Source organism: Podarcis filfolensis (genome assembly GCF_964270895.1).
Source record: "Podarcis filfolensis genome assembly, chromosome: 5".
NCBI lineage: Eukaryota > Metazoa > Chordata > Lepidosauria > Squamata > Lacertidae > Podarcis > Podarcis filfolensis.
The window spans coordinates 16,418,247-16,431,748 of NC_139608.1; the positions used below are offsets into that span (position 1 = coordinate 16,418,247).

The 13,502-nt window shown below is 45.9% G+C and overlaps 1 protein-coding gene across 4 annotated transcripts in view; it reads right to left on the minus strand.

Moving 5' to 3' along the window:
• Positions 1-13,233, minus strand: part of LOC310762437 (acidic leucine-rich nuclear phosphoprotein 32 family member B-like) — a 29,405-nt gene extending 16,172 nt beyond the window's left edge. Inside the window, exons 1-2 of one of the 4 annotated variants that reach the window (XM_083613572.1) lie at positions 13,007-13,233; positions 1,317-1,462 (exon numbers count right to left, since the gene is read on the minus strand). In XM_083613572.1, coding sequence (XP_083469698.1) covers positions 1,317-1,462; positions 13,007-13,079 — 219 coding nt within the window. In that variant the 5' untranslated portion in view covers positions 13,080-13,233. Of the gene's footprint in view, positions 1-1,269; positions 1,471-12,763; positions 12,884-13,006 lie in introns of those variants that run through there. The other 3 variants (XM_083613573.1, XM_083613574.1, XM_083613575.1) reach the window with 3 other exon arrangements.
• Between the last annotated feature and the right edge of the window lie 269 nt (positions 13,234-13,502).

The window sequence follows — 13,502 nt, forward strand, 5'->3', positions numbered from 1 at the left end:
TTTTAAAACTGAAAAGTTTAAGTTATTTTTTTAAAAAAACTGCTCTGCTTTAGCAACACATAAACCTCAGAGCTCTTCAGAATTCCACAGGAATGCCACCAGACAGCTTTGCGATGGAAGTCTTGGTGCAAACCTTTAAAGGCTTATTGGGAGGTCTATAAACCTATTTGAGGACTCAAATAACCACCAGAAAGCAAGGCTAGTGAGAAGCCGCAAAGTTTAAAAAAGTGTAAAAGCAAGAGTACGTACCACCTGACCACTTCTTAATTATTTTAAGGCAAGGGTGAGAAACCTCTGGTCTATGGCCCATGAGGGAGCTCAAGTTGGCCAACAAGGCCCTTTCCCTCAAACCATGTCCACACGCCCAGCAGCTGACATACGTAACTTGTGACATCATCTGATGGGTGACAGGACAGGATTAAACCCTGCATAGGCTACACATTTATTTATTTATTTATTTATTTTTATTTATACCCCGTCCTCCCCAGCCAAGACCGGGCTCAGGGCGGCTAACATCAGGTATATGCTAACATCAGGTATATATAACATCAGGTATAACAATTGATTAAAATACAACTTAAAAACAAGATTAAAATACTACTTAAAATGCAGCCTCATTTCAGTGGAAGCCCAGATTAAAAACTGTTGGGGGGGGGGGATGTCAAGGAAAAGGAAAGAGGGGGAGGGGATCAGGCTGGTTCCAAGCCAAAGGCCAGGCAGAACAACTCTGCCTTACAGGCCCTGCGAAAAGAAATCAGATCCCGCAGGGCCCTGGTCTCATGAGACAGAGCGTTCCACCAGGTTGGAGCCAGTGTTGAAAAGGCCCTGGCCCTGGTTGAGGCTAATCTGACTTCCTTAGGGCCCGGGACCTCTAGAGTGTTGCTATTTATGGACCTTAAGGTCTTCCGCGGGGCATACCACATGCCTTTTCCTAGCAATGAACAGGACTAAGCAGCTAAACGGAGCTCATCAGCTGATGCAGAGGGTTTAAATCCTGCTCTGTTCAGCAGAATTCCATGCAAACTGCATGAACTACCCTGCTAAATCTAGGGGGGCGGGGAGACAACTTTATTTTAACAGCACCTTGCATGGTGCTTTGAAGTCCTTACTCAGGTGGATCTGAAGAGGCAATCCATCTCTACCCACACCCAAATTGGTCACCCTTACTTCTTCTATCACAATAGACAGTCTCTTTTTTCTGGTGGCTAAAACTCAGGGAGAATGTTTGCACTGTCATGCTGCAGAAGGAGATGCTAGTAGTGAGGTTACCATCAACTTGTGCTTCTTTCCACAGAACTCAGAACCAGAATGCTTACTGGAGAGGCAATGCCGGAATCACAGCTGGGCGGGCGAACCCCTCTGCTCCTTGACGATAACACTGGCAAAGGGATTTCTGTATCGCTTAGATCGGAGAAGGGCGATGAATGGTTGGTGCGCAATCTAAGCCAGCTTGCGTTCAGACCTGAGGAGCTTAAGAAGATCACATTGTAAAGTCACAGAGGGGTCTCCTGGTCTGGTATCAGCAATCAGGCCCAGGGGATAGGGGTGGGAAACACAGAGGTACAGCTCACTGCTGCCAGGCTGGTGTGCACTAAGTATAGGAGCAAAACGCAGAGTTGAAAAAATGATCTTGGTTCCGCAGAAATTGCAGAGGTGGGTCAGAACCACAGTCCATTTACTCCTAGAACTCTGCATCCAAGATGCATTTGGGTTAAAGTCTGGTTCTAACGTAAATGGAGAACCTGTGCAATGAACCTTGATAGCACAGGATTCCAAATGCATTCCAACATGTCCTTCAGACCCACCTGGACAACATGAGAAGATGAAGGGTGGAGTAGATGGGGCCAACATGCATGGGATTCTTGAAAGTGGGGCTCGTGTGTGCTTTCCCTCTACCCTGTACTCTCTGTTCATGTTGGGAATTCCCTGTTCAGGCATAATGCCTGAACAAGGCAAGGATGCTGCCTGGTTTCAGGTGAGGCTCTTTGTCTATCTAGCGCAGCATTGTCAATTCTGATCTGCAGCAACTTCTGAGGTCTCAGTGAGTGGTCCTTTTAACTTCAGGTACTATGGGTTGAACTGGGAGCCTCCTGCATGCAATCCATGTGCTCTGCCACTGAATCCAGGACCTGGGATTGTTAGGATGGGCCTCTGTAACATCACCTGGCAATGCACAAAGGAAGGGAACTGTTAGATGGCCAGCAAGAAAGCCTCTTAACAAGGATAGGCCAGACCCTAACACACCCTGATCCCTATAAAAGCTCCTGGATCAGGCTTGTTCCTTGACCAGAACAACTTGCAAACTCTATACTTCCATTTTGACACTTTCCCCTTTTTCCCTGAGATAGCTCAGTCAGCAGAGCATGAGATTTTTAATCTCAGTTGTGGGTTCAAGCTCCACATTGAGCAAAAGATTGAACTAGATGGCCCTCACGGTCCCTTCCAACTCTACAATTCCGTGATTCTATGATTCTCTTCTCCACCATTGACTTTACTGGAGCCGAGTCTGACAGATAGCACTTTATGCATGCACCAGATGAGCTTATACGGTTTGTTATTTTGTTGGGCAGGAGAATTGAAATTGGTTTATTCTTTATTGCATAAATGGTGCAATTTTCAAGGTTGTGATTTCAAGCAAATGAACATCTCTAAAGGCGCAGAGAAGTCTAGGGAGGAATACCTTGATAGATATTCATGTTGATCTTTAGTAGCACAGTCGATTCAGCAAACCACACTCTGGTTATTCTACAAGCCCCATGATCTGTCACAAAACATGATTATAACAGCTGCACAAGGGAGCAGAGGAAGACGTGCAACTATAAAACGCTCTGGTAAGAATGGTAATGGAACCTTCCTTCTACACGAGAGTGTAAGGCCAATATAAAGTACTAAGTGGCTTCAAATTGAAGCAGTGTTGTCATTTGAGAATACCCTTGAACAGAATCATAAGTTGCTTCGGCAAAACTCACCGTTTTGAAATATCCAATAAAAGAGGTTCTGCCAAATATTCCATATGCTCTTTAAAGCAATGCTTCTCAAACTCCCTAAGCTCAGGGAGACCCTTTCCATTCCAATTTACATGGCATGAACTTCCTGTACACTGTGACAAAATTTTGGCTTCCTCAAAGGCATGTCATCTGTTTACACAGGAGACAAGTTGGGCGTGTGCTAGGCATCGAAAAGAAAGATCTCTGGAGGTGGACAAGCTGTGGGCCATGCCTACTGGTTCCACCCCATGGCCTTTATTTACTCAAGCATGAATCGTGAACCTGTATTCCTCCATTGATGGTCTGTGATGAGTCCTAAAACATCTGAAGAGCCGCAGGTTCTCCATCCCTACATGAATGGCACGGCTTGCACAGTACATACATCTGGATGACTCCAGGTTCCTGTTTACATGGTCTTGAACCTTCCATTTCCCAGGGTTCTGGACTGTGTACACTTTTGCTCCATCATGCCCCCCCCAACAAAGAAGATGTCCAACGTCACAGAAAAAGGAGAAGATTAGATTTAGGAATCACCCAAGGAGAGAGTCTGTATCATAGAAAAGAATATCTGAAGCAACTCCCATCAAAGACTTCCATGGAAGGGGAGCATCGGGGACCAGTTATGCCTTCATCCTCTGTGGCTGAGGAGATAGGTCTCTCCCACACTGAAGAGGGAAGGGATGCTTTTGTCTCATCCTCTGAACCTCTCTCTGGTACCACACCAAAGTCTTGAGCCTTAAATTTTAACGCTTTCCAGTGTTTGGTTACAAGTGTGAACACAGCATTATAATAGGGCAACGAAACAGCAAGAAAAATGTTAAGAGGTATTCTAGTTACAGATTGTAGGGACGCGGGTGGCGCTGTGGGTAAAACCTCAGTGCCTAGGGCTTGCCGATCGCATGGTCGGCGGTTCGAATCCCCACGGCGGGGTGAGCTCCCGTCTTTCGGTCCCAGCTCCTGCCCACCTAGCAGTTCGAAAGCACTCTTAAGTGCAAGTAGATAAATAGGTACCGCTTTATAGCGGGAAGGTAAATGGCGTTTCCGTGTGCTGCGCTGGTGCTGGCTTGCCAGAGCAGCTTTGTCACGCTGGCCACGTGACCCGGAAGTGTCTCTGGACAGCGCTGGCCCCCGGCCTCTTAAGTGAGATGGGCGCACAACCCTAGAGTCGGACACGACTGGCCCGTACGGGCAGGGGTACCTTTACCTTTACTAGTTACAGATTACAAGCAACAATTATTTTGGCTTTACTTATGAAGTAAGACTTCAGGACTCACATTTGTTGTGCACCACATTGAACTCCTTGGAAGAAAGGTGGGATATAAATGCCACCTTTTCGGCCCAAGGTCACTCAATGGACTTTGTAGCTGAGTGGGGATTTGAACCCTCGTCTCCCAGGTCCTAGTCTGACACTCTAATCATTACACCACACTTAGTTCTCTGGAGGCTGGTGGCAGAGAAGACCTAAGGTCCAAAATTCAAGTGACAATAAACTGATGGCTCAAGAGACCAAGTATACTTGTGAGTCACCTTACCCAAAAAGGTTGGGAACCACCTGCTCTAGACTGCTGTTGGAGCAAGCTTATACCTAGGAGCTACTAAGTGCCACTGTGAGCTGTCCAGGGTCCTGATGACCTGCAGCCCATGCTGGATGTTTACTGCACTCAGCCAAGACTCCCCTACAAACCCTGGCTTGGATCAAGCACATAGTCGTTTTACTAACACATCCTCTGAATCTCACATTTCTTTTGTTTTATACATGGGCTGACTTATACGAGCTTAAATTTAGAGTCTGACAAACATCTGTGTATGTGTTTTGGTGTTTACAGTTGATTTATGAAGCTGGATTGGAAAACAATATTTACGTGCCTCTATTCCCAAGCCGATAAAAATGTTAATTTACTGTGCCATTCCTCTCTGTGTAGCCACATTAGATTGTTGCTGTGCGCAAGGATTTGAAGCTGCTTTGAGTGAACTGTTCTTTGGGAGTGACTTTTATTAGCTTTATACAATATAATCATCTGATGCACTGTCAGTGTCATAAAAAATGTCATTATACCATGTCACAATGCACGTGGAAAATAATTCAGAATAGGAGAGAGGTGGTTGTTAGTGCAGAGTGTTATAGAGTTGAGATGATGATGATTCAAATATTATTTCCTACCCTACCCAAAGAAGTCAGGGTGGCATACATTGCTTCTCTCTTATTTTATCAGCACACCAACCCTGTGAGGTAAGTTTAGCAGAATGAAAGCGACTAGCTGAAGGCCACCCAAGGAGCTTCATTGCGAAGTGGAATGAGGCGCTATGATTTTATGGTTCCTTCCACATTTAATGCCACCAGATGGTTACAAAATAGAATACAGTGGTACCTCGGGTTAAGTACTTAATTCGTTCCGGAGGTCCGTTCTTAACCTGAAACTGTTCTTAACCTGAAGCACCACTTTAGCTAATGGGGCCTCCCGCTGCTGCTGTGCCGCTGGAGCACGATTTCTGTTCTCATCCTGAAGCAAAGTTCTTAACCTGAGGTACTATTTCTGGGTTAGCGGAGTCTGTAAACTGAAGCGTATGTAACCTGAAGCGTATGTAACCCGAGGTACCACTGTAGTTCACTATTAACATTACCCAGTTTTGATCAGGTTTCTATGGGGATGTTTTCCAAGATAGAAGTCTGGCACCAGCAGCAATATTTTCTTAAGAGACTGAGGCCACTTAGGAACAATTTACTGAACTAATAAGCATCTAGACAAAATGCAAAAGAGTTATTGGCTTGGATCTGGATAGGTCTTCCTCTGTGTCATTCCTTTGCAGCTACTTTTCTGCAGAGTCTATCCCAAAATGGCTTTAATCAAGCATAGAGGAAAACCATGGATGCTGGTGTTGAGGAACATCAAGAAAGCTCCCAAAGACTCATCAAGTCTAGCATCTTATTCTTGCGGTGGCCAACCAGATTTCCATGGGGAGCCAGTCAGCCAGCAGGATTTGAGTGAAACAACTCTTCCCCACTTTTGATTTCTTGCCACTGGTATTCAGAGGAGTACTTCTTCCAAGAAGGTGCGGACTTTGGTGTGAAAGGATTGTGAGCTTGGTTCATTGCTGGGTGCTGCAAAGAAATTCCTATACTCCGGATGTGCTCCGAGGCACCCTTTTCTTTCACTCTAAGCATCTTGCCCTTTTGAAAATGGCTCTGATGGGCAGACCTTGGGATTCTAGTAAAAACCAAGCAGATCAGACAAGCCTCAAGTCTGCCTGCCCCTGATTTAAATTATAGTCATTTGTTAAAATGATTTAGTCTACGAATGCGAGATTGAAAATGCTACAGCAGGGATACCACAGGTTCAGTTGCAGATATTTAATGCTAAGAAAATGCAAAGTTGTGGTGTAAAAAAAAAATGAAGATAAAAGAAGAAATGAAGATAAAAGAAAAAAGCGACAGCTGGATGAAGAAGCTGATCTGATAGGATGATATTCAAATATGAAGCCTGTTGCAGACTGGCTCTACAGATATGTGAAAGAGTAACTGGAGGGAAAGAAATGGGACTGAGCTACACCAGCTCCTGGCTGGCAAAATTAAATCTCTAGTTTGTGTCTTGGGATCAGGAAGGCACAAGTTTTCCCCTGATCTGCACTATCATGCCTTGATGCTCACCCTCTTCCACACCTATTTTGGAGGTCCCATATTTGGAAGGCTAGAAAAAGCCATGGGAGATTCAGAGAGAGGAATCAGACATTAGATCTCCTTCTCCAAGGTCAGAGCTCTCTTTCTCTCCCCAACACTGGAAGGAGAGAGCCAATGTATCCTATGGCCCCAGGGATGTATCTGTGTGATGGCCTGGGATTCGGACTCGGAGGCTGAACCTGAGGGATCCCAGCCTGGGATTCGGACTCGGAGGCTGAACCTGAGGGATCCCAGCCTGCACAGGAGTCCCCGCCTCCAGAACCAGCTGAGCCGGGGCTGGGGCCTGAGCCTGAAGGGTCCTCACCTGTGCCGGATCCTCAGGTGCAGGCACCAGCTGAGTCTGCTCTGACCCCTGAGGTGATGGAGGACCCATTGCCTGCAGGTGCTCCACTCTCAGCCCTGTCAGGGGAAGAGGAGGTTGCTTCTGGGTCTGGTAACCCTCCAGCCTTTCCTGAGCTGCAGAGGCTCAGGGCAGAGAGGCGGAGGGAACTCAGTTCCTGCAGGAGGAGTGCTCGCCTCCAGGCCAGGAGAGGCGAGTCACCTGTGGACCGGGGCCACCCTATGCCTTGGGGCAGATAAAAGCCAGCCAGCCCCAGTCCCAGGTTGCGGGAGCAACATTGTTGGTAGCCTGTTCCTGCCTGCACCCTGTCCTACTCTTCTGCCAGAGTTCCTGACCTCACCCGACTCCCTGCCTTGGACCCCGCTTCAGCTTTGACAGACAGCCTCCATACCGCACCCTCGACCTTGGACTGGACTCGGACCTTGCCACTTGATTAACCCTTGGGACCAGCACAATCTGGTTGAAAAGAATGCTAGACTAGAAAGGCTTTCGATCTAATCCAGCAGGGCTGTTCTTATGGAGACAAAGCTAGTGGTGGGGCCCTACTTCCCCTTCGATGGATCTTCTACATGGATGGATCTCCATGTGTATAATGCACAAAGGCTATAGATTGACCTGCCTTAAAACATCTTCCTGTGCCTGCCTTTCTGCCTGCTTCCTTCCCACCTGGCCTTCTTGTGTCTTCATAAACGAACACAGATGGCGAAAACACCACGAGCCTTCTCTGCACTCTTCTTATCCCATAAGGCTGCCTTAATACCTCTATCCATTGAAAGAAGCAAGAGAGTGCGAGACCATATCTGGAAAGCACAGGACATGGTCAAGCGGAAGGTCATAGGTTCCATCTCCAGCTAAAAGCATCACAGGCGGAAGTGCCGTGAGAGGCCACTGGCTCAGATTCTGGGAACTTGCTCTCTTTCATACTAGACAGAGCTGAGCTAAATGGCGGCTGGGGAATTGGTGCTGGAGGGCAGGTATATAAAAGATACATTCAAGGTGAACAGCATTTCAGCCAGCAAGATGCTGAGCTTCAGCTGGTTGTATTTTCACACCTCATAATATTTTAAAACTCCAGGTAAGGTAATCGGTTCAGCTAGATGACAATTTCCCCCTCGCTCTCCTTTTTATTATTGCCTCTTAAGGGCGAGTTTAACTAATTGTGGCAGTAGAGGCAGGATGCAATTTAAAACAATTACAGCTTACCATATTTTAAACTACCTTAGCTTTCTGCCTAGATCGGAGAGCACTTTGGCGCGGTCTGAATCTCCAAACAGGCCCTCTGGGAGACACGATTTAGATGATATCAACCATTAAGTGGAGGGGGGAAAAAGATTCATGCTGTCTGTCTTGGCAGAGTTATTTTCCTCCTTTTGCCCACAGTGAGAAATTGGTTGTTACCATAAATCACAGGCCTTACTTCTAGAGAGGAATTCATACCACTAATGCTCTCACAGAAACCTGCTATGCTCATAGCTCTAGACCAGGAGTGGGAAACCTCAGGTCCAGGGAAGTGGTGTGTGTGTGAGTGGGTTATATGTGGCCCTCCAGTTCTATCTATCTGCCCCTCAGGAAGCTCTCTAGGCCATGCTCCATCACGTCCCACATCCCTCACTGGCTTGGCTCAGCCCCATCCTTGCATGCTTTTGCCTGGCTGGAATATTGAACTGCGATAATGCCTCTTACTTGTTTGGATAGAGAAAGGTGTGCAGTAAAGTCTCCATGGCTTGGATGCAGCCTACTGTACAAAATCAAGAGACATATCTGTTGCTCCACTCACTTTCGCCTCTGGGCACACTTACCGCTGGTATGTGGCCCTGAAAAGGTTCCCATTGAAGGAATATGGCCCTTGGGCTATAATATTTATCCCTCCCCTGTCCTAGGCCTTTCCCTCTTTCAGCCCCCTGGTAATTTGTAACAGGAGAGGTCTCTCTTTAGGTTGGGACTGCTGATATTAGAAGACTGCTGTAAGTGGGTCTCTGGGGACAAACCAGATGAGAGGCAGTTCATGTTCACAAGTGCATGGTCATCTCTGTTTGGGTATATGGGTGTGTGTGTGTGTGTGCAGGGGGCAATTGCTTGGGCCACATCCATGAAGAGGCCACATCAGCATTGATAATCAACATTGGTAGATAGGGACTGCGATGTTGTCGCCAATTCCCCTCCCCACTGGCAAGAATCTCACTAACGAACTCCATAAGCCTAATGGGGGGGAAATAATCACAAAACAAATTCAACTATAGGATGATAATGTCCCCTTGCCATGAGCTAACTAAATTAAACACACCTTAGAAACATCAACTGTAGCTGGTAGGTTTCACACCAACAATTAGGCTGCATGTTTTAGATGTGGAATCGGGTACTCTCACACCTCATCAGCCAGAAAGCAATTGGTCCCCTCTCTGCACTTTCTGCTTTTGCTGGGAGGACTCACTTATCAGATACTACAGAGGGATGTAAAAGATTTGAGACCACTGCACATAGAATCCTGAGGAGAATTGACAACAAGGAACTGGTTGAAGATTTTCCACATGTTGCCAGAGCTTTCTGCCCTTATCTAGCTCTGCCCATTTGAAGGAGAAAAAACGTTCTCCAAATTATCCTTTATTAAAAATAGATTACGGTCAACAGTGCTGCACTCAAGACTGTCATTATCTTTTCTCTCCACAGAACTTCTGAGAAAAATTACTTTTGATAATCGGCTGTCTGAATTGGCTGCCAAGGAATGTTGGATGGGCGAGGGGGGAGGGGAGGGGAGAGAAAAGAAGAAACCGTAAGATTTACAATAACCCAAATACGGTTTGTCATTATATGTAAAAAAAGGAGAGAGGATCCTTTGCCATTGTTTATATTATGTGATAAAACATGAAAAGAGGATCCCATATGCAGAAGGACTGGAAGTGTGCACCACATTACAAGTGAATCCAATATACTATTGAATATAGTAATATATGGTGTCTGAAAATATTATATGCATATTTGGGTGGGGTTTTTTCCAGTGGAGAGAAAAATAATATTGACACATGGTACTGTGGGAAGGAAGGAGGTTTCAAATAAACATTCAGCCCCTCTCAGTGTCTTAAAGGGGGCTCATAATCACCACTCACTGACTACAGTAACAAGCAATTGCTTGGATGTGTGAATGAGTCAGCACCCAATTTCATATCATTCAAAGTCAACTTTTTAATGGAGAGAATTCATCTGTGAGTCACCCAATACTGAGTAATCCAGTGACCGGAAACATCTTGTCCAATAGCCTCCCAGCAACTGCTGCATCCGTACAATACATTTAAAGCATCATCGTACCAATTTAGACAGTGATGGCTTCCCACAAATAATTCTAGGAACTGTATTTTATTAAGGGTGCTGAAAATTGTTAGGAGGTTTCTATTACCTTCCCAGAGCTACAATTCCAGTGTAGCCTCACAACCAATGCCTCTTCCCAGATAACTCTGGGAATTGCCACTTTTTGCGTGTCACAGGGGTCTTTTAACTACTCTCAGCACCCTTAACAAACTACAGTTCCCAGAATTCTTTGGGAAGAAGCCGTGACTGTTCGAAGTGGTCTAATAGTGCTATAAATGTCTGTTGTGGATGTGGCTCAAGAACCACCCTCTGGGGCAGCAGAGAACAAACCTTTGTCCTTTTCTGTCTGATAGCCCTAGGATGTCCTCCTTCAATTTTTCTGAGGGAGGAGGGAAAGCATTTGAATAGAATCAGAGTCATCTGAGACCACAGGAGTGGATTCTCCAATAGCAAAACCCACAGAGATAAGAAAAGTGAATCACACAGCAATGGAACTCCAGCATTGTGGCTGAACACCAACTCCATGTGTGAAAGAAACAATGAGCGGCAGGCAATCTAGGCAGGGGGTTATCAAGAGAAGGATAACATAGCAGCTCTTTCTATTTGCACTGTGCTCTTGCTCTACATGAGCCAACTTACAATCACCAGATAGAATTAGAGGGCTGTATGTGGCACTTGGTTTTTTGCAATCTCAGTGGCAGGGATGAATGGAAAAACAATGCAGTGCTGTAAACGACTAGTAAATGTGAGGGATGTGAGGACTGGGAGGGATGGCTTGCGGGGTTAGGGCTGCTAGCTTTGAAATACAAAATTCAGATGCCAGGGCAGGGCATGAGGACAGAGCTCAAAGCAGGCTGCTAGAAGGGTAGAGTTGGACACTTGTTCATCACCCAAAAAAGAGGGCAAATGATGACGCGGATCTGCATAACATTTGGATACGCTAATGCTTATGAAGATCAACCCTATCAATTCTGAAGGAAATCAGCCCTGAGTGCTCACTGGAAGGACAGATCCTCAGGCTGAGACTCCAATACTTTGGCAACTCATGAGAAGAGAAGACTCCCTGGAAAAGACCCTGATGTTGGGAAAGATGGAAGGCACAAGGAGAAGGGGACGACAGAGGATAGGTTGGTTGGACAGTGTTCTCGAATCTACCAGCATGAGTTTGACCAAACTGTGGGAGGCAGTGGAAGACAGAAGTGCCTGGCATGCTCTGATCCATGGGGTCACGAAGAGTCGGACCCGACTAAACGACTAAACAACAACAACAACAATGCTTATGTAAGGATGCACATTTGTAAATGCTACAGTGAAAATACAAGACCTCTCACCATAGCAGGGAAGAAGATGTGCCTGCTCAGTCTAACTGTTGGTGGGCAACTTTAAGGTCCATCCTGCCCTCCTTTCTTCCCGTTCTTTATTTTTAAACTGGACTTGGACCAGACTGTAGCGTATGTGTCACCAGCTAAATAAGTGCCACATGGCCCCTTTAAGAGAAGCAACTTTGACCAGAAGACCAGCTCCTGGAGAGCTAACCCAGTAGTGTTGCCTGGCTCCCAGGCCTCATGAAGAATAAAGTCTGCTATAGCATTCACTCAGTTTTTAGTGAGTTTTTGCAGAAACAGCAGAGGACGAAACACAGAACCACCCTTCCAATACAGGGCACCCGGCCTCCCTAGGTGGAACCCGATTCTTTTAGGTAGGTTTGGGGGCTAGCGAGCCCAGAGTTTGGTTGTGTGGCCAGTGCAGTTCACCCAAAATATACCGCTTTAAAAGTCAAGCAGGTTAGGGAGGAAAAACTACAGCAAGCCTTCCTTATTTATGTACTGGCAAGTACCTGAAAGCAGAACAACTAAAGAAACCTGCGTGGTTTTTTTCTGGTCAGTTGACCATTATGTGAGACGGGATGGAAATAAATAGCTGTGGACCCTCATCTATGAAGGCCTACATTACACCGAAGTCCTTTCAACACTCCACAGTGACTGCTATTTTTCTTTTTTTATTCTTATTTTGTTCTGACCCTGCTGTTCTGGTGATTGCAGCCATCTCTCTCCTGCTAGCTTAACAACCCAGCTGTAGCTTGGCATACTTTAGAGGGGCACATTCCAGGTCTCGCCACCACCACCAACATTTGAGCCATTAGACACAGCAATATATCTTTTGGGGCTTCATTAGACGCTCCAACTATTATAACGGAACCATTTGAGAGCAATTTTACTAACGCACATACCTTTCCAACGTGTGGCCACACAGTGAAGGATTATCCTAACATTGCGGCATTCATTTCTTTGCTGCACAGAAAATGTCTCTGACTTGCAATTCAGGCCCAATTAGCATAATTAGCCATATCGCATACAATTAGCCATTGCCGGCGGATGCAAAACGCGGACACCAGGCTAGTCGTCAATAATGTTAACGACTGTACATTTAATATCGCATTTGAGAGGCTGTTTGTACCTGCTTTTCATAAATAATCCATTTCTTCGAGGATGCTATTTGTCTTCAGTAATGAATAAGTGACATATTTCTCCTTCGCTTTCCCAGCACGCAGAACCAGCCTCAGCCATTCAGTGACTGCTAACTGTGCGTTAATATACAAAAAAGGAGATACTCAATCCTGTAACCCTATCTCGGTTTTTCAAAGTGTGTCAAGTCAATAGTGCAAAGACTAAAGTTACTCGCCTACTTTCAGCTGCCTACCTTTCAGACATGTTGCGCGGCTGCGTGAAGCTTTCAAGGCTCCCATGAAGCTATTTGCCTTCCGAAAAAGCATCTCCCCCCATCTTTCCTCTTCCTGGCTTTGCAACACGGCATCCCTTTGACAGAAACACAAAAACCCCTTTGGGGTCTTGGCTGGAACTCTTTGGATTCAGTGTCGCTAAGGAGACAGCCTGCTCGACTCGCGATGCTCGTCCACCTGAAGGAGGTACTGTTACCAATCTCTTAAGTGCATCGAAGGATTTCCTGTGTGGTTCCAGCCAATAGCAAAGAACCCTTTATTTCCTCAGGAGTTTTCTAGAGGCTGACAACCCACACGAGGTTATACATGATTCATCAATGGGATAAATCTGCCACCTTCTCAATTATTTCCAGATACTAGCATTTTTTATTACCTGATTAAAGAGGAATGGCAGAGTAGCAGTAAGTTTTTGCCAGGGGGCCATTTTGAGAATGGATTAGAGCAGCCAAGCCCAGC